At 39.4% G+C, this 21,661-nt stretch overlaps 1 protein-coding gene across 2 annotated transcripts in view; it reads right to left on the bottom strand.

The window, feature by feature from the left end:
* Gpo1 (glycerophosphate oxidase 1) overlaps nt 1-21,661 on the bottom strand; it is a 428,577-nt gene that overhangs the window by 105,904 nt on the left and 301,012 nt on the right. For both annotated transcript variants that reach the window (XM_090387948.1, XM_090387949.1), the window contains exon 12: nt 10,548-10,726. In XM_090387948.1, the coding sequence (XP_090244074.1) occupies nt 10,548-10,726 (179 nt within the window). The remainder of the gene's footprint in view (nt 1-10,547; nt 10,727-21,661) is intronic.

Here is a 21,661-nt window from a genome sequence, read left to right as displayed (position 1 = left end):
AATGATGTAGGTAAAGTAAACATTGGCAGTGAGCTGGATGATTTTGTAATAACTGAGAGGAAAGTGGAGGAGAGATTGTTGAGGATAAACATAAAAAAGGCACCTGGGGTGGATGGGATCTATCCAGTTATATTAAAGGAGGCAGCAAAGGAAGTATGCAAACCCCTAGCCATAATTATGAGAGCTTCTTTGGACTCAGGGGAGGTACCCATAGACTGGAGATGTGCAAATGTAACCCCAATTCACAAAGGAGGATCAAAGACTGACACAAGTAATTATAGACCTGTTAGTTTAACTTCTGTTCCAGGTACATTAATGGAGGCACTGGTTAAAGAAGCACTGCAGGATCATCTAGACAAGAATTCCGTTATAGCTCAGACGCAGCATGGTTTTGTTAAGGGCAGGTCTTGCCTGACCAATTTGATTGGATACTATGATGTAGTCACAAAAGAACTGGATGCAGGGAATAACTTTGATATTATATATTTGGATCTTAGAAAGGCTTTCGATACTGTTGCACATGGAAGACTGCTGCACAAATTGGAGCAGTGTGGCATTGGAGGCAAATTGCTGCTATGGATAAGGGGATGGTTGAGTGGCAGAAGACAGAGAGTGGTAATCAATGGACACTGCTCAACGTGGACTAATGTTATTAGTGGAGTTCCTCAAGGTTCAGTGTTGGGTCCGTTGTTGTTTTCGGTGTTTATGAATGATATTGATGATGGGATATCAAGTTTAATGTCCAAGTTTGCAGATGATACAAAGGTTGGCAGGGTCGTTAAGGACACTACTGATGCTATGCTGCTGCAACAGGATCTGGAAAGGTTGAACAGATGGGCTGAGAGGTGGCAAATGAAGTTTAACATTGACAAATGTAAAGTACTACATATGGGATACAGTAACCCCAGAGCAATGTATCAACTCTGCGGTACTACACTGACAGTGGTGGAGAATGAAAAGGACCTGGGGGTAATTGTGCAGGCAGATATGAAGTTCTCTGAGCAGTGCAGACGAGCTGCAAGAGTAGCTCATGGTGTCTTGTCAATGATATACAGGAATTTTTCTAGCAGGGATAAGGAGGTGATTATTCCCTTGTATAAGGCAATGGTTAGGCCACATCTTGAGTACTGTATACAGGTCTGGAGGCCTCATTTCAAGAAGGATGTAGAGCTGCTGGAACGGGTACAGAGAAGGGCAACAAGATTAGTAAATGGAACAAAGGGTTGCTCTTACGAAGAAAGGCTTAAGTTTTGCAAATTACAGAGTCTGGAGACTAGGCACCGGCGAGGTGATCTGATAGAGGTGTATAAGGCTTTGAATGGTTTGAGCATGCTCAATGCCAATGGGATTCTTCATCTTGCTCAGAATAATCACCTCAGAGGGCATAAATTCAAATTGAAGAAGGACGGATGTCGGATAGATGTGCGGAAATTTGCCTTTGGCCAGCGGGTGGTTGGTTGGTGGAACCGACTTCCATCACTTGTTGTTGAAGTTGATAGCCTAAACAAATTTAAAGCTCAACTGGACAGGTATTTCGAACGAACGGAGGGGTGAAATGGGAGTGGGTTTTTTTTTTTTTTTTTTTTTTTTTTTTTGGCTGATGCTGAATAAGCTTGCTTTCTTGCATCATATGCCTATGCTAATGCTAATGCTAAGAGCAAGCTGGCTTTAGGACAGGATTCTCAACTATGGATCACCTTCACTTAATATCACAGCTAATGGAGAAAGCAAATGAATATAAAACACCATTATGCCTGGCATTTGTGGATTATGAAAAGGCATTTGACTCCATACAGCGTAAGGCAATGTTTCGGGCACTGGAAAGACAAGGCATTGATACTCCATATATTATGATTTTGAAGAAAATATACGAGAGTGCTACCTCCTTTATTAGACTAGACAAAGACAGTAGGAAATTTAAAATTGAGAAAGGAGTTCGACAAGGAGACACAATATCTCCGAAGCTGTTTACTGCTGCCCTTGAGGTAGCTTTCAGAAGATTAGACTGGTCGCAGAAAGGAGTTAATGTGAATGGAGAGTACCTAAACCATTTACGATTTGCAGATGACATTGTGGTCATAAGCCATGATCCCAAAGAATTAGAGGAAAATCTTAATCAGTTATGCACAGCTAGTAAGGATTTTGGACTAAAGATGAATATGGCTAAAACAAAAGTAATGATGAACAAGTATGCCACAGAAAGGGAAATAATGATTGAAGGAGCAGTAATTGAAAAGGTGGAGTCATATACTTATCTGGGACAAGTTATTAGCTGTAATAATGATAAATGGCTGGAAGTCAAGAGAAGAATAAATTTTGGATGGATAGCATTCAGGAAATATAGTCACACACTGAAGAGCAATATCCCAGTTTGTCTGAAACGTAAAATAATGGACCAATGTATACTCCCCATCATGACTTATGGAAGTGAAACTTGGGCACTCACCAAAAGAATGGAAGAGAAGCTGAGAACTACACAGCAGAGAATGGAACGAATCATATTGGGAATAAGACTGTTAGATAAGAAGAGAAACACATGGATTAGGCAACAAACTCAAGTAAAGGACATTCTTATCAAAACTAAAGAACTAAAATGGTCTTGGGCAGGACACATAGCTCGAAGACATGACAGATGGACTAAGAAAATAACAGAATCCAAGAGGAGCTAGAAGAAAACCTGGAAGACAAAGGCGGAGATGGATAGATGAAATTCATGAGTTTGTGGGTAGTAAATGGATGTCCAGTGCTCAAAACAGAAGGAACTGGAAAGTTGCTGGAGAGGCCGGAGAGAAACACATGGATTAGGCAACAAACTCAAGTAAAGGACATTCTTATCAAAACTAAAGAACTAAAATGGTCTTGGGCAGGACACATAGCTCAAAGAAATGACAGATGGACTAAGAAAATAACAGAATCCAAGAGGAGCTAGAAGAAAACCTGGAAGACAAAGGCGGAGATGGATAGATGAAATTCATGAGTTTGTGGGTAGTAAATGGATGTCCAGTGCTCAAAACAGAAGGAACTGGAAAGTTGCTGGAGAGGCCTTCATCCTGCAGTGGATTGAAAATGGATGATGATGATGATTATTAGAATGCAACTTTAACTGTTTTTTTTTTTTAATTATAAGTATTTTTTAACTTTTATTTAACGCATTATTTTGAAATCAATGTGTGGTTTTAATTTTAATTCTTTTTAAAATCAAAGATATTATTTAGTGGTTTTCATTTTTAAACTATTCATAGGTCATAATCAACAAATTATTTGAATGTAATTTCAAGCAACAAGTGCGTGGCATTTTTTGTATTCATGAAATATTCAAAAGTATTCAAACAGATTTTAATGAACGAAGTCTTTTATTTATTGAATACTGTTAACAAAATTAGTTACAAAAGAGGACGCCTCCGTATCCAGGTGGGAAGGAGCAGCAGTGCGTAGCACATCATGATGATGATGATGATGATGATGAACCCCCAGAAATGTGCTTTAGTAAAATGTGAGGTGTTAATAGCGTATCTCGGCTTTTACCGTGTTGTTTATTCAGTTGCTACACGCGCGCAGCTTTGTTTCTGTGTATCAAGCGTGCCACCTCGTTTGTAATTGTGCTTTATTCCCTAAAAATTAGTAAAATACTTAAAAGGTGTGAAAAGGAAGCATCCTGGCTAAGACACTGCAGATTCAGAGAGAAAAAAAAAGAAGCAATATCGATAATCAGAGGCGGACTGGGTCAAAAATTCTTACCCGGGAAAATTTGTAGTGGCCTCATACTACGGTTTATGGCCAAAATCACACTGGAATCCGGCCCACCGTGGTTTCCCCCGTAAGGCTTATGGCCAGTCCGCTTCTGTCGATAGAGCAAAAATGTGAAATTTTGAAACGCTTTGAGCGAAATATGTAAGTATTTTATAAAGATTAAAATTACCCGATTATTATTGAGTTTGGTAATGTTTTGGTTCCAAATGTGTGTTCAATCTTGGGTGGTCGGCACCTAACCCTACTTTTCCCATAGGGCCTGTTGTTTATATTGCACGATTTTGCATTGCACGAGAGTTTCTAGGAACGCAACTATCGTGTTATACGAGGACAGACTGTATATTTGCAAGCCGGTGGGTACAAGCTTTCTACGCCGTAAGACACCAAGAATGCAAAGTGTATCCTATGTACATATATACATGGCACTAAATATAACGATTATATTAAAACAATAGGTTCAGAAAACAAATTTTTGAAATTAATTATGTTTATCGCTTTCCTGAAATTATATTTCAGGTAAGCGATAGGGAAATTATTATTGATCAACCTGCCGTACAATGCTGTTAAGCCCACTGAACAATTTTTATTACTATTGCAGATATAAGCAATCCTTAGACATTGCGATAAAATTATATTAGCATGCACTGATTTTGATATATTAGATTTCCAATTTGTAAGGCTGATTATGTTAAAATTAAATGCATCTCTTTTATTATATATGTTTACGTCTATATTATTATTATGGAATATTTCTATATGAAGATCCAGATAATTTGCTATAGTATCGGAACTATTAGTTTTTTCCAATACAAGTTCTACTGGATATAATTTACTGTAATCCTGGAGAAAATGTGGACAATTAAAAACACATATCATCTACATATGTATATATAAGTAGGTTATCTTGGAATTCTCTTTCTGTATAATGTAGATAAAGGTTTGCGATTATGCTTGATGCTGGACTCCCCACAGGGGTGCCAGTCACTTGTAGGTATAACGATATTCTGCCGTATTTGTATTTGATGAATATTGTTATTTTTTAGAGCATTTATACATAATTATTAAAGATGCATAATTTTATTAGAGAATCCCAATAGGTTAAATCAACCTTTATAGCATTTTTATTTTCTAAATATAGTTTCTGGAGGATGACTTTTAAGTTATCAAGATTAATGCTAGTAAATAGACTGTTAAAGTCAAATGTTTGTATTTGATGAATATTGTTATTTTTTAGAGCATTTATAATAGGTAAGTTATTATTTATTATAATAGTTTAATTTAAGTTATTTAATATAATTTTAAGTAACTTTTCTAACGTTTTTCTGGGAAATTTAGCATAACTATCTCTACATGATGTTATGAATCTAAAAGCAATCGGTGTTTTATGAAATTTGGGTATGCCATATATAAATGGATATTTTAGGTTATTATACTTTAATTTTTTATGCAATGCAATTAATTTTTTGATTATGATATTAGAGGAAGATGTTATCTGTTTGTATGTATGGCTAGACTGTAGTTCATTTTTTAAAATTTCTATATAATATGATTTACATATGATTGCATAATTACAAGCAGCTTTGTCAACGGGAGTAATTACAAAGTGTTCATGTATATCTTTGAGCTGCCTATTTATTAATTTGGTATTATATAGATTATCCTGTATGAATTTCAATTGATTATATTTGCTAGATATGATATTAAGCATTGTAAATAGCCGCATGTGGTATGCTTCAACCAGTATGTTATGGTTGTATGCTGATCTTATGCAGTATTTAAGTAAATCTAGATATAACAATTTATCTAGATATAACACCGGCTTGCAAATTACAGTGTATCATTTTTTTTTTTTTTTTTTTAATATATAGTTAATATATAGTTAAAATATAGTTAAATTCATTTAAATTTACTTAAGTTCATGCTGAGATAACATGCAAATTCAGCTCAGGGTCCTACTATAGGAACGGGTTTGCGATCCCAGGCATACCCGAGCCACAACTTATATCTCGTAATGTCTTTAAACTGTCCTACACTCTTTATTTTTATTTCTCCGAAATTATTAGGGCAATCTGAGGATGCAGGAGAAACTATTTCTTATCTATACCACTATTTTTCGCCTTTGTGGAGTTCAGGTTCTATTATTCCTACTCCTTTAGTTTTTCTTCTTTCTATCTGCATGTTTCTCTATGTGTTAATTTAATTATTTATTTTTACCGTATCCATCACATAGGGGGCACCACATATTATTTTGACGACTATTACATTATGTCCTAGATACGGTCAATAAGTAGTATGTATTATATATTTAATCTTATTTTAATCATTAAATTACGTTCTCTGTCGGGTGAACGATGATTAATATATGCTTACATTTACATTTTACTTATATTTTACTTATATTTCTTACCTTTGATTCTAATATTTCTAAATTTTCTTAACTTTTATTATCATCTTTCGATTTATTTATATTCAATTTACATTCGGCCTATACTGGTTTATATTTGGTTTAGATTTAAATTACTTAGCATATATTGATCATCACAGAAACAGAGAACCTCTTGTCATTTTTTGCCTTCATTCTTAGGTCCTTGAGGTTGTCACAGACATTCTCTCAGATATGCCAGACAAGCTGTACTTGCTATCTGGGAGTCTAAAACGCTGATGGAACTGATACTCGGGTGAAACTCAAGTCAAGTGGACCCAATTTCGGCGAAGTCCGGACGGTCTGTGACAGCCAAATCCTCTGCTTGCACCTTCACGATGGTGGGACTGTTAGTAATCCTGGGTATAACCTCCATGCAGAAGTATATGGTGGGTGACCACCCAGGTGTGAACCAACGTAAGCAGGGGTTGAGGTGTGGCGCCCACACCACATGGAGGAACGCCGCCCGTCTATGTTACCAGGCAGTACTAGGTGGTAGATGACTGTCATCAACCGGTGAAATACCACCACTTTGCTTATTGGAGGCTTGAAATGGTGGAACCCATGTTTAGTCTCTAGAGCTAAATTCCGGTCAACCTTTCCCTATCTCTTCCATCATGCAGTATGATTGATGACTTTTGAGGTTATGATGAACGTCGTGGCGAGATCCAATATTCCTTACATTTCGAGGATACAGCTCTAAAACGGGGTTCGCAGGCCGGCCACTAGTTAGTACACCGGACTGAACCTATTGGTAACTCTCTAGGAAGCTTCCGGATCAGCTAGTGTATAATCTTGCTGCCTCTACTCTGCCAGATAGTGACTGGAGGGAGTCCGAGTAGTGTGTATGCGGGGAGCATTGTCGAGGCCATGTTATGTCAAGGATCTGGGTATATTCTTACCACATGTATGCCATATCCAAAAATTTCATTACTTCATACAGCATGTCCCACCTACTTTTTCTTACTATTGAATACACCATGAATTGTCAAACTAATAGAGCAAGCTTATCTGCGAAAAGATCTAAACCTCCCATGGACTTCCTAATTCATTTCACAAATATACGTGGTCTCAATTCTAATCTCAACGATGTCCATTTCCACTTGCAGTCTGCCAAACCCCATGTACTTTTTCTGACAGAATCTCAGTTATCGGTTGATTCATCTACTGCTCATCTCAGATGCCCAAATTATTCGCTGTGTGATTCCTTTCGCCTCAAAGGTGGTACTTGTGCATATGTCCGTTCTGATATTCCCTGTCAGAGACTTGGCAATTTGGAATCTCCCTCTTTGATCTTCTCTGGCTTAAAATCTCTCTACCTCATTGTGTCAAATTCATCTGTTGTCTCTACCGTTCTCCCAACTCCACTAATCACTTGGAGCTCTTTGACTTCCTCTCTTTGCAACTTGACTTTCTCCAGTCCAACTTTCCTAACAGTGAAGTAATTTTCCTTGGTGATTTTAACTTTCACAACTCCAGCTGGCTTTCGTTTTCTAGTCACACCGACCCAGCAGGTCGAGATGCTGAGGCTTTTGCAATTACTAATGACCTAGCACAGATTGTTCATTTACCTACAAGAATACCGGACAATCCTAATCATACAGCCAATACGCTTGATCTTTTTCTCACAAACAACCCTTCTAAGTACACGGTCGAAGTGAGAGGTCCTTTAGGCACTTCAGATCACAACTTGGTGATTGTCTCTTCTCCAATGGAACCTTTATCTCATGGCTATTCCCAACCACGTGTTGTTTGCCATTACAAGAATGCAAAATGGGATGACCTGCGAGACTTCTTTTCTTCTTTTCCTTGGTCGGATTACTGTTTCAAAACTTCTGATGTCAACGTTTGCTCAGAACGTGTCAGTGAAATTATTCTTGCAGGAATGGAATCCTTTATCCCACACTCCACTTTAAAATCTCGTCCTTTATCTAAACCTTGGTTTTCCAATAAATGTGCTAAGGCTGTCCAAGAGAAGAATGTTGCATATCGTAATTGGCTTGTTTCTAATTCTTCAGTTTCATTTTCTGCCTACACCAAAGCTCGCAACAGTTGTAAAGCAGTTATTAACCAGTCCAAACTAGAGTTTGAACAGGCTAAGAGTAGAAAACTTGCTTCTTGCCCTAATGGTAGCGGAGCATTCTGGTCTCTTGCCAAAAGCTATTGGCCGCAACTTTTGCCCATCTTTGCTCCCACCTCTGTCCAAACCAGATGGTTCTGTTGCCACTTCAGCCAAGGATAAAGCTGACCTGCTAGCATCCCATTTTTCTTCCAGCTCATGTATTAATGATCTTGGTAAAACACCTCCCACCATTCCCAACACGCTCCATTCAATGCCTCCTGTGGTCTTCCGTCAAAAGGATATCAGAAGGATTTTAATGAATCTTGATGCTAAGAAAGCTCCAGGTCCTGATGGTATTTCTCCACTTGTTCTCAAAACCTGTGCTCCTGAACTTACTCCTATTCTTTGCCGCCTTTTTTCACTTTCTTATTCCAAAGGTGTTTTTCCTTCTGCTTAGAAATTTGCTCATATCCAGCCAGTTCCTAAAAAGGGTGACAAATCCCTCCCATACAATTATCGTCCCATTGCAATTACTTCTACTCTTTCTAAAGTAATGGAGAAATCAATTAACCGCCAACTCTTAAACTACCTAGAAACCTTCCGTCTGATCAACGATCACCAGTATGGATTCCGTCAGTCTCGATCCACTGGAGATATTCTGGCTTATGTTACCCATTTATGGACTAATTCAATGGAAAGGTTCGGTGAAACACAAGTAGTTGCTCTTGACATCTCAAAGGCTTTTGATCATGTTTGGCATAAAGGTCTTCTAAACAAGCTTCCATCTTATGGTTTGCCAACTGTTTTTAGTAATTGGTTATCCAGTTTTCTCTCTGATCGCTCACTGAGGGTGATGGTAGATGGCTCTCTGTCTTCTAACTTCTCCACTAATGCCGGTGTACCCCAAGGTTCAGTTCTTTCCCCCACTCTTTTCCTCTTGTATATCAATGACCTTCTTCCATTGACTGAAAATCCTATCCATAGTTTTGCCGATGATAGCACATTGCATTCAACTTTCCATTTTGTGAAACCTTGTCCTGCTCAATCAGCTTCAACTTCTCGAAAATCTGCTACCAATTCCTTAAATGCCGATCTTCAGGTAATTCTCCAGTGGGGCAAAGACAACTTAGTTGATTTCAACCCTTCTAAAACTCAGTCTTGTCTTATATCTCGCAAAAAGGATTCTTCTGCTCCTATACTTATCTTTAGTGACACTCCGATTTCTAGGCAAAATGATATATCTCTTTTGGGGATTACCCTGACTTCTAACCTCTCTTGGCACAAGCACATTACAAATATTGCTTCCTCTGCATCTAAAAAACTTGGTTTTCTCTTTCGCTCTTGGCGTTACTTTTCTTTCAAACAGCTGCTCACTCTGTATAAATCGCAAATTCGCCCTGCCATGGAATATTGTTCCCATATCTGGGGTGGTGCCCCCAAAACCTCTCTCCAGCTTCTTGATTCCATTCAGAAGAGGGCAGTTAGGTTAATTAATGATTCATCTCTAACAGAGTCTCTCCACTCACTTTCTCATAGACGCACTGTTTCTGCTGCATGCCTCTTCTACAGATACTTCCATGGGCACTGTTCTTCTGAATTGGCTTCTATAATTCCTGCTCTCTCTTTCAAAACAGTCCGAACACGTGTCGCCACCAGCCAACATCCATTTAATGTCCAACTTCAAACCCACAGAACCAACTTTTCATCTTCCTCATTTATTCATTCAACTGCCGTTTTCTGGAACAACCTTCCTTCATACGTATTTCCTGAAAATTACAATCTACAGAAGTTCAAGTCCAATGTCAACAAATATCTTCTTTCGTCTTCTTAACCTCAAACCCAAGCACGGTCCTAAGTACTATAGGTTCTAATACCTCTCGTGTTTGGGGTTCACATAAAAAAAAAAAAAAATTCTGGATATTTGGCCCCAGTTGAAGTCATCTAGATTGTCGGTAAAAAGTAAATAAATAAATAAATAATATTTATTTATTTATTTTTTTGCGTTTTCTTAGGTCCCTGATGGTATTATTATTGGATTGATTTTCTTATTCTAATGGTTCTTTATATTATCCTTAATATTATAAACATTATGGGTGTATTACATGATTGCTTACAACTGCATTGACTCATATTATTTACATATTAGTTACAGTTATTGTCGTTTTCACTTTCTTTCTTTACTTTTTTATCAATAATTATAAATATATATATATATATATATATATATATATATATATATATATATATAGAGTTGAATAACCATATAGGAAAATATGGGCATATTGAATGTTTGGTTTTAAATATAAAACTTACCTCACTTTCAAATCCAAAGTCTTGAACTATGCGTATAAACATTGTTGGAGACCAGCCATGTGCCCCTTCTAATAAGAATCCATCTGTTTGGCATCCTGATTTTGGTTGCAGTTTGGCAACTGTGATGGCCTTATCTACTGTTTCCTTAGCCATCACTCGATAAGTTGTCCATTTACCACCTATTACAAAAGTAGTTATTATGAGTATAGAAATCTTAAGGTTATTTATTTAGTAAAATCACTAAATGGAACTGCCAGCTTGATTTGGTAGGAAAAAAGAATAAAGCTACTTATTCTGATGCATGTTGGTTGCTTCAAAAATCTATTTTCAATTAATCATTCTTAAAAATGTAAAAGTAATACTGGAAGTATAGCACATCACATATCTAGGTTACTATTGATGTAACCATATAGGAAAAAATTATATGGTAGCAGTAGTTGCCTAAATATGTAACATTCTGTAGTTTCAGCACTATTAATATCACATGTTTTAAGATTGATTAATTCAATTAAACTGTTGGCTTATTTGGTTAAACATGCCATCTAAATTCTGTTTCCTATCTGTTTCACTTCTCAAGTATTATCTAATTAACAAATATATTTAATAATTTAATACCCAAACAGATCACAGATAATTAATTTTAATACTCAACTTCAAAACCTCTAAGGATTTGCATAAAAATAGTTACCAGAAAGAGTTAAATTGGGGAAAAAGAAAAAAAATTACATGATGCATTTCTTTTTGGATATGGAAGAAATGAGAATTTCTTCCAAATAAGAAAATGAAAATGCTGTATGGCATGACTTTCTTCTTCAATACAAACTTTAATACAACTGGAATCACATAAAAATCAAGTAACACTTTTACTACAATTATAGACACCACTTTAATAATACTGTGTGTAGACACTACAGTAAGCTAATATCTGCACATGGTCTGATTAACACAAGCATACCGTGCAAGTCATAATGTGACATATCAGTTTCCATTATGACAGCACCTTTGAATTCAGGGAAAGTTGCTACAGATTGGAGATGTGCAAGTGCACCTTCTAATCACAAAGCTAGTTCAAAGGGTAAAGTGAGAAGCCACAGACCTGTAGTTTGAGGCAGGGAGAATAACGAAGTCGACAGTCAAAGAAGTAATGCAGGATTATCCAGATCCCAGGAGAGCAATCACAGAATAGCACTGATTACTTAAACGGGGAATCGTGACTAATAATGATGATTAGTCATTACTATAAGGTCATCATGAAGGAGCTGGATACAAACAATAATTCTGATATCACAGACTTAGATATCAGTATGGTCTCTGAAATACATGAACAACTGTTGTATAAAGTGGAGCAATGTGGCATTAGGGGCAAGTTACTAAACTAGATAAAAAAGAAGGTTAATTGACAGGTCCCATGGATCAGTTCTTGGACCACTGCTGTTTCTGATTTTCATAAACAACATTGATGAAAGGACAGAGACCAAGTCAAAATTTCCAGAAGATGTAAAGACAGAGAGTCGTTAATGATCAGTGCCAAGCAGTGCTCTTCAGGATGATTTGGACAGGCTTCATGAAAGGTGAAAAAAGTGGCAGCTATGTTTTAACACAAGTCTTATACTTGGGGAATACCTTGGTGTAATTCAGCAATTGTTTTTCCTATATATTCAACACCTAAGGGAGAAGATTAAGTTTACCTTTGGCTTCAAGCTCCTGCATCTAATTTACAAAGCTATGTTCATCCCCATTGTGTCCTATGGGAGCAGCAGTGTGCTCCACAGTATAGGCAAAATATATTCAGAAAACAACTAATCAGAATGCAATGCTTAATCCTCCTCTAGATCTCCAGGTACTCACAGAAAAGTTCTCCCACCTCCAACCTTCATCAGGCATACTGTGGATTTGCCCACTTCATCAAGATAAACAAAGTAGCTGACCACTTTGAAAACTGCAAACAGAATGACACGGGGAAAGTCCGTCATCAGAAAACATGGATCTGGATCACCTTCCCAAAAAGGTGAAGTAACCAGGAAATTTATTCCCAACAGTTCCCTTTCCCAAACAAGCTATACTGCAATTTGCTTTACCCCCAAACTTTCAGACCATTGTGCTTTCAGTTTGAGTGGAATAATTATGAGTGGGATACCACAGGGTTCGGTGCTGGGCTCCTTAATATTTAATACCGATTGAAAGAATTACAAGTTTGATGTGTAAGTTAGTTGATGATACAAAGACAGACAGACTGGCATTAGCATTAGTACAGGCATATGATGCAAGAAAGCAAGCTAATGCAGAACCAGCATGATTATTCTGAATAAGAGGAAGGTGATTATTCTGAATAAGAGGAAGAATCCCATCGGCATTGAGCATGCTCAAACCATTCAAGGCTTTATACACCTCTATCAGATCACCTCGCTGGTGCTTAGTCTCCAGACACTGTAATTTGCAAAACTTAAGCCTTTCTTCGTAAGGACAACCCTTTGTTCCATCTTGTTGCCCTTCTCTGTACTCATTCCAGCAGCTCTACATCCTTCCTGAAATGAGGTCTCCGGACATGAATACAGCACTCAAGGTGTGGCCTGACCATTGCCTTATACAAGGGAATAATCACTTCCTTATCCCTGCTAGAAAAATTCCTATATATCATTGATAAGACACCATGAGCTACTCTTGCAGCCCATCTGCACTGCTCAGAGAACTTCATATCTGCTTGCACAATTACCCCCAGGTCCTTTTCATTCTCTACCACTGTCAGTGTAGTACCACAGAGTTGATACGTCCTTAACAACCCTGCCAACCTTTGTATTGTCTGCAAACTTGGACATTAAGCTTTATATACCATCACCAATATCATTTATAAATACAGAAAACAATAATGGACACAACACTGAACCCAGAGGGACTCCACTAATAACATTAGTCCACGATGAGCAGTGTCCATTGATTACCACTCTCTGTCTTCTCCCCCTCAACCACCCCTTTATCCATAACAGCAATTTGCCTCCAAGCCACACTGCTCCAATTTGTGCAGCAGTCTTCCATGTGCAACAGTATCAAAAGCCTTTCTAAGATCCAAGTATATAATATCAAAGTTATTCCCTGCATCCAGTTCTTTTGTGGCTGCATCATAGTATCCAATCAAATTGGTCAAGCAAGACTTTCCCTTAACAAAACCATGCTGTGTCCGAGCTATAACTGAAGTCTTGTCTAGATGATCCTGCAGTGCTTCTTTAACGAGTGCCTACATTAATTTTCTTGGAACAGAAGTTAAACTCACAGGTGTATAATTATTTGTGTCAGCCTTTGATCCTCCTTTGTGAATTGGGTTAACATTTGCACAACTCCAGTCTAAGGGTACCTCCCCTGAGTCCAAGAAAGCTCTCATAATTATGGCTAAGGGTTTGCTTACTTCCTTTGCTGCCTCCTTTAATATAACTGGATAGATCCCATCCACCCCGGGGGCCTTTCTTGTGTTCATCTTCAACAATTTCTCCTCCATTTTTCTCTCAGTTATTACAAGGTTATCTAGCTTACTGCCAGAGTTGAATACACCCCTGGCATTCCCTTCGCTGAATAACTCCTCATGTGTGAATGTCAATGCAAAATATTGATTTAGTTTGTTAGCTACCTGAGCAGGATCATCAACATATCAAGTGGACCATTCTGATTCATCCCCTTCCTTCTAGAGTTTACATAAGTAAAGAACTCCTTGCTGTTTTTCTTTGCATCCCTTGCCAAAGATTTCTTGTAATCTGCCTTCGCCTGCCTAACCTCCTTTGTAACTCGGTTGCAGATCAACTTATATCTATCATAGGTTTCTGTGTCACGTGTTAATTTATATGTATCCCAAGCATTTTTCTTCTATGTCATATGTCTCATTAGTTCATCTGATATCCATTTAGGCCTAAACCTTGAACAATATTTCTTAGTTGGTATGTAAAGCCTAGTAGCTTCCAAGATAAGTTCTTTGAATGCTTCCCATTTTGAATTTGCTGTTGCTAACATCATCAGTTGGTCCCATTGTATAGAATTTAAATACTGTCTCAGACCACCATAGTCGCCTTTACAAAAGCAATAACCCTTCCCTTTACCCCTGATGGTAGTTACCTCCTTGAGTAAATCCCACTTCAGCACACTGTGATCACTGCCACTTAGTGGTTCCTGTATCTGCAGATTTTTAATGCATGAAGAATCACTACTGATAATCAAATCAAGAGTATTGCTCCCTCTAGTTGCCTCCCGAACATGCTGATTTAGAAAACAATCATCCAATAAATCCACAAAAGCCTTGCTGGTGTGCGAGTGACCAACTCACAAATTCCGGTCAATATCTGGGAAATTAAAATCCCCCATTATAAGACTCTCTGATTTACTGGCCCACTCTATTTCGCTGTACAGTTTCTTATTATACTCATCAGAGTCATTAGGCCTATAGCACACTCCTACTCTCAATTTTGATCTCCCAATGCTTATGTCACACCAAACTGACTCGACACTGCACTGTCCAGCGATGTCGACTGGCTTCACTTGAGTGGATTTTATGGGTTTCTTAACTAATAGCATAACTCCTGTTCCCTTCCTATCCTGTCTATCCTTTCTGTAGACTCCCCAAATTCCAGTTCTGCATTCCTTATATCTGTGTGATACCACGTCTGTGATATCCCAACAATATCTACCTTTGATGTTTTGACCAACAACTGAAATTCATCAAATTTATTTACCAAACTCCTAGCATTGGTGTACACGCAAGTATACATGCACCTGTTCTTTTTCTTAGCTACCCTAACACAACCCATGTGTTTACTTGTACCACAATGACTCCCAGCAGTTTCTGAAATATCCTGCATCTTGTTTTCCAGGCTTTTGCTCATTCCAATAGAAGCAGTGCAAGAATCACTTTAACCTCTGCCAATGGCTACTGTTAATCTATTAGTCCTTGTATCCCTCCAAGCTAGCAGTTTTCCGACCCACCTAACTCTGCCTCAATAGCATCAGCAAATAATTAATAAATAATTATGAGTGGGATACCACAGGGTTTGGTGTTGGGCTCCTTAATATTTAATAATGATTGTAAGAATTACAAGTTTGATGTGTAAGTTAGTTTATGATACAAAGACAGACAGATTGGTTAATGATATTAATCAGAATTAATGACATGAAACAATTAACCTATATCTAAAAAAAACTAAGTAGCTGGGCTGTAAAATGGCAAACGAGGTTTAATGTTTGGAAGTAATCCTAGAATAACAATTATTATGTTAGAATGAAACTAAAGTTAGGTGATAAGGAAAAAGATCTAGTAGTAATTCTATATATGTGCACATGAAGTTTTCTCTAAGCAGTGCTCATGGATTTCTGACATGAGTTGTTCACCTCTTTGCCAGCAGAGATAAAGAGGTGATTATCTCATTCTATAAACCAAAGGAATATTGCATAGAATTTTGGAAGTCTCATTTTAGGAAAAACACACATGTTGGAAAGGAAAGAATAGAGAGAAGAAAACAGCAACAAGAATAATTGTACAAATGGTGCAATTATCAAGAAAGTTCTTAATATGTGTACCCTTTTGTGCTTTAAACCATTGAGTTGGGTTCTGTAAATTGTAACATCAGGAAACCAGACATCTGCAATGAAACCTGACTGAATTACCATTAGTAAAGGCACATGATACAAGAAAGCAAGCTTATATAGCATCAGCCAAAAAAAAAAAAAAAAAAAAAAAAATTCTAATTTCACCCATCCACTCGCTCAATATGTTTGTCTAGTTCTGCCTTTTCTACAACGACAGATGGAAGTTTGTTCCAGCAATCAACCACCCACTGGCTAAAGACAAACTTCCACACATCTATCCTACAACTGTTTTTCCTCAATTTGAATTTATGTCCTCTCAGGCAATTATTCTGATCAAGAGGAAGAATTCCATCAGTATTGAGATGCTCAAACCATTCAAGGCTTTATACACCTCTATCAGATCACCTTGCCGGTGCCTAGTCTCCAGACACTAATTTGCAAAACTTAAGCCTTTCTTCGTAAGAGGAACCCTTTGTTCCATTCACTAATCGTGTTGCCCTTCTCTGCACGCGCTCCAACAGATCTACATCCTTCCTAAAATGAAGCTCCAGACCTGTATACAGCTCTCAGGTGTGGCCTGACCATTGCCTTATACAAGGAGATAATCACCTCCTTATCCTTGCTATAAAAATTCCTGTATATCATTGCCAAGACACCATGAGATGGAAGTAACCTCTGGTGCTGTCAGACAACTAACACACTTCAAAATTCCCTTGCAGCACAGTTCCTTTCGCTTCAAATATGGTACTTGTGCATGTGTCTGCTGTAATATTTTCTGCGAGAGATTTAGTAATTTGGAATCACCTTTTTTTAATCTTCTCTTATTTTGTCTGTGCATTTCCACTAATCACTTGGCTTCCTTTCTTTAAGCTCTCTGCCTTCCTTTCTTTAAAACTTTACTTTCTCTAACCCAACTTCCTAAGAGTGAGGTAATTTTCCTTGGCGATTTTTTTTATGTTCACAACTCTAGCTGGCTTCTATTTTTGTCATATGGACCCAGCTAGTTAAGATACTGTGGCCTTTGTAATTACTAATGAAGTTGCACAGATTAGTATTAGCATTAGTAGAGGCATACGATGCAAGAAAGCAAGCTTAAGCAGCATCAGCCAAAAAAAAAAAAAAAAAAAACATTTCACACTTCCATTCGTTCCAAATGCCTGTACAGCTCTGCCTTAAATTTATTTAGGCTATTAGCTTCCACAACAAAAGATGGAAGTCTGTTCCAATGATGAACTACCTGCTGGTTAAAGGCAAATTTCCAGGCATCTATTCTACAACTATCTTTCCTCAATTTGAAACTGTGCCCCCTCAGGTTCTTAGTCTGAGCAAGAGAAAGAATCCCATCAGCATTCAGTTTGCTCAACCCATTCAAGGCCTTATACACTTCAATCAGATCACCTTGCAGGTGCTTAACTTTCCAGGTGCTGCAATTTGCAGAACTTAAGTTTTTCTTTGTGAGGGGAACAACCTTTGTTCCCTTCACAAATCTTGTTGTCCTTCTTTGTACATGCTAGCAACTCTACATCCTTCCTAAAATGAGGTCTCCAGACCTGTACACAGTACTCAATGTGTGGCCTGACCATTGCCAAGTAAAGTGTAAAGTGTATTTAGTGTCTAACGGCACCAGGGGTTGCCCCCATCTCCGTGTTGCTTTCATTGTGGGTGTACCAGTTCACTGGGAAGGCCAGAGATTTAAAAGTGTATGGATATTGTGCATGTATAGTGTTGTGTTCTGTTGTTCATCCGGCCGTTTAGCCGCTGGACCCCTACTGAGGCCCAACGTTGGCCACACTTGGCTCCGTGGAGGCAGACCAGGTACACCAGTATTTTTAGATAAGTACTCTGGCAGGTCCTGCCACCTAATTTCCTGAGATTTCAGTGGCTAGGACCTATATATATATATATAGGTATAAAAAAGGGGGGGGGGCGGAGAGGGATAAATGCTTGAATCTAATTAGGCTGAAAGAGGTTGCAAGTGTGTCGAGTTTGGCATTTAAAATTTTACGTTGTGTGGGTCATTCGCTTTTCGCTGGCGATACAGGTAGATGGAGACGGAAGGCTGGGAGAAAAAAAAACAGAAATATGGGGTCAATAGAGAAGGCAACCCCAGGTATATCAGTGGAGCATGCCCTTGCCCCACCAGAGGGAAAGAGGGGTGGTGGGGTGGGGAGGGGGCAGAAAGACCTTCCCCTCACCCCACCAGGGATAGGGAGAGAAAATGGACTGGGCAAGGGAGCCCCGCCCAGTTCGCCATAGCGGCAATTTGCAGTGCCCTCCAGCAAGAGCACTCTGATGATGACTCGTTGGTGGGGCTTGGTCCTTTTCTAGGTGTGTGGTTTCATCCTGGGAGCGACGACATCTTGGCTGGAGCCACTCCCATTGGTTCCTAGGTTGATGCTGTTTCATTTATTCTGCTGCATATTATGCCGTTTGTCCTTAGTATTTTGCTATCCTTTCCTCTGTGTTGATGTTTTATCAGTTTGCCTTTATTTATTATTTGTGGTCATCTATTCATTGTGGATGGCTATTTCTGTTCGTCGTCTATTGAAGACATCAAGTGCAAATCGGCTGAGGGCTTTGTATTCATGTTCTGAATCCAGTAGATGGTACTCTTGATTTTTCGGCAAGTATTGAATCTCAGTTATAAGTCTACTTCTGTGTTCTTCGTAGCATTCACAGTCGTGCATAATATGCTGCCAGGTTTCAGGTTCTCCACAGGTGCATATGGACTCTTCTATTATTCTGAGTGCGTTCAGTTTTGCTTTAAATGGGCCGTGGCCCATCAGGAGGAAGGTTGTATTTAGCCCAGGATAGAACCACGAGGGGGCTTTTGGGTACATATTTGCGATCATCGGTATGAAGCTTCTTGTAACTTGACCCTTTGGCGACATCTCCCATCTGTGCTGCCAAATCTTCAACATGTGAGCCACTATTCGTTGTTTCTCTGCTGTCCGGCTGTTGGTTGGGTCCAAGGTAAAGTCATAGATGGAGGCAGGTATATCCTTGGACAGTAAATATGAGTCCACATCTAGTCACCTCGAGGTCCAGTGGAAGAGCTCCTGCCAGGACCTGCAGAGTGTGGGTGCTCACCGTTTTGCATGCCCTAGTTATAGTTAGAAGTGTTTCTTTGTAAAGTGTCCAGCAGTCTTCTGTTGACCGCAGTTCCGGCCTTCCTGAACCAGATTGGCGATCCGTAGGTGATCGCTGGGATGAATATTGTTTTATAATACAGGGACAGGGTCTTCCTGTTGAGTCCCCAGTCCCTGCGAGATACTCTTGCTACAAGTGCTGCATAGTTCCTTAGTTTCTCTCTCAAGTAGGTGAGGTGTAAAGGACAGGTTTCCATCCAGGATAATACCTAGATACTTTACTTGCTTTGCTAGTTTAATGGTGGATCCTGCTATCTTTATTTGCGGTGGTCGTCTGATATTTAGACAGCCTTTTAGTAATACTGAGTTTGTCTTGGTTGATGAAATCATTAACATGTGTTTTCGCCCAATTCTGTAAGGTTTGTAGTGTTTGGTTTGCCTGTGTTTCAAGTCCCGTTCTGGAGTCCGCTTCCACCATTAAAATGAGATCATCAGCAAAGGCCTGATTGGCCACATTTCCCAGGTCTAGAGCCAAGAAGTCATCAAAAACCATGTTCCACATTAGTGGCCCCAGGATAGATCCCTGTGGGCAGCCCCTTCGGACGCTTTTAACAACTCTTCGGAAAGTTGTGACGACCTCAATTTTCCTATCTGACAGATATGCCCGGACACTGTTATACAAGTTTTCTGGGAGTGCTGCTTTCCGGAGTCTGCCAAGGACGCTGGGCCACCAGACGGTGTCGAAGGCCCCAGCAAAATCCACTGCTATTACCAGAAAATACTTCTTGTTACTTTGGGTTGCCTTGGTTATGAGGTTTTGGACTGCTTCAATGGTCGAGAAGCCTGGTTTGAATCCATATTTCCTGGATGATTCCAGGTTGGCGGTTTTGTAATGGTTTATGATCCTTTTGTGGAGCAGCCTTTCACAGAGTTTGCTTAGGGTAGAGAGTAGGGCTATGGGGCGATATGAGGCCGGTTGGTCCGCAGGTTTTGTTGGGTGTTTTAAGGTAAGTTTTAGGTGTGCAGTCTTCCAACTTGTCGGGAATTTCCCAGTTTCCAGGCATCGGTTGAGGAGATTAAGTATCAGGTTCGGTATATATTCCACGGTTTTTTTGACCATCTCTGGTTCTATGAGATCCGGGCTGGGACATTTCCTGTTGCGCATTTGCAAGGCCGCACCCTGTAATTCATCGACTGTGAAGGGCGGTTCTATTCCTTGGGTTCTATACATTTGGTTTGACTGGCATATTACCTTTTGTTGTTCATTAAGGATATCTGGTGGTTCATGGATGATAGCACTAAGGATATTGGTAATCGATTCCTCCCACGTTTTAGTCAGGCTTCCATTGGGTATCCTCGTTACAGTGGATGCTTTTCCCCTGGGGAGTTTGTTTGTGGTGATTTTATACACTACGCCCCAGGGGTTCTCGTTCCCTGCCTTGGAGACCAGGTTTTCCCAAGAGGCTCGCTTGTTCTTTTTAATTTTTTCTGTATAGGTGCTTCGCACCTCTTTCTATTGTTGCCGTAGTACTGCTACCTCTGTTGGTGGCCATGTACTCCGTGCTCTTTGGAATTCCTTCTGTTTTGTCTGGACCTGTTTTCTCAATCTTTGCAATTCTGGAGTCCCCGACTGGGGGGGGGGGTTCCTCTTCATCGCTGTCTCTGCTGCTTCAGTTATGATACTGGTGATTTTCTCTTGGAGTGTATCTGGGTTTTTAATCTCACTGTCCACCGCCTGTCTGGCCAGTTCCTCCAGCGTTTTTTGCGCCTTGCTGGTGAGTTGTACTCTGAAGAGTTCTCAGTCTACCTTTTGGATTGCGACTCTGTTTGCCAATTGTCTGTTTGTAGTTATTTTTGTCATTAATCTTCTGATTTGGTAGGTTATTGTACGGTGATCCGATGTGGTCCAGGCATTTTGCACTGTCCAATCGGTCACGTGGGCTTCAATATTCCTTGTGGTCAGGGTGATATCAATCGTGGCTTCCCACAAGGTATTGCAGAATGTTGGCAGGTTAAAGGGTTGGTTTTTGACTGCAAGGATTGAATTTGCCAGGAATTCGTCCAGCCTTTGTCCATTTCTGGTTCCGCGGCGGTCTGGTGTGGCATTGTGCCAAAACAGGGGAGAGGCAGTTTACATCTGCTCCTACAATTATTCTTTGTCCTGCTAGGGTTGTCTGGACAGATTGGAGATATGTGATAGCAAAGTCGATTTCCACACCAGGTCTGCAGTACAATGAAATTGCGTAGAAATTCCCAATTGAGCTGATTATATGGGCACAGGCGGCCCAGGGCGTACAGAGCTGTGGTAATTTTGTTGCCGCTATTTCCGGATTCCTCACTACCACTGCTGCCCATGGGGTATCCTCATCACTCTGGATAATTTTATAACTCATTGGGAATCCCCTGACCTGCTTTGTGTGTCTGTATAGGGCTCCTGGATAAGGATGATGTCGGCATTTTCTT

This window comes from Mastigoproctus giganteus, chromosome 13, assembly GCF_048544385.1.
Source record: "Mastigoproctus giganteus isolate SK-2022 chromosome 13, ASM4854438v1, whole genome shotgun sequence".
Classification (NCBI taxonomy): domain Eukaryota; kingdom Metazoa; phylum Arthropoda; class Arachnida; order Uropygi; family Thelyphonidae; genus Mastigoproctus; species Mastigoproctus giganteus.
The sequence above is the reverse complement of the archived record's forward strand: the minus strand, read 5'-3'. Positions and strand labels throughout refer to the sequence as shown.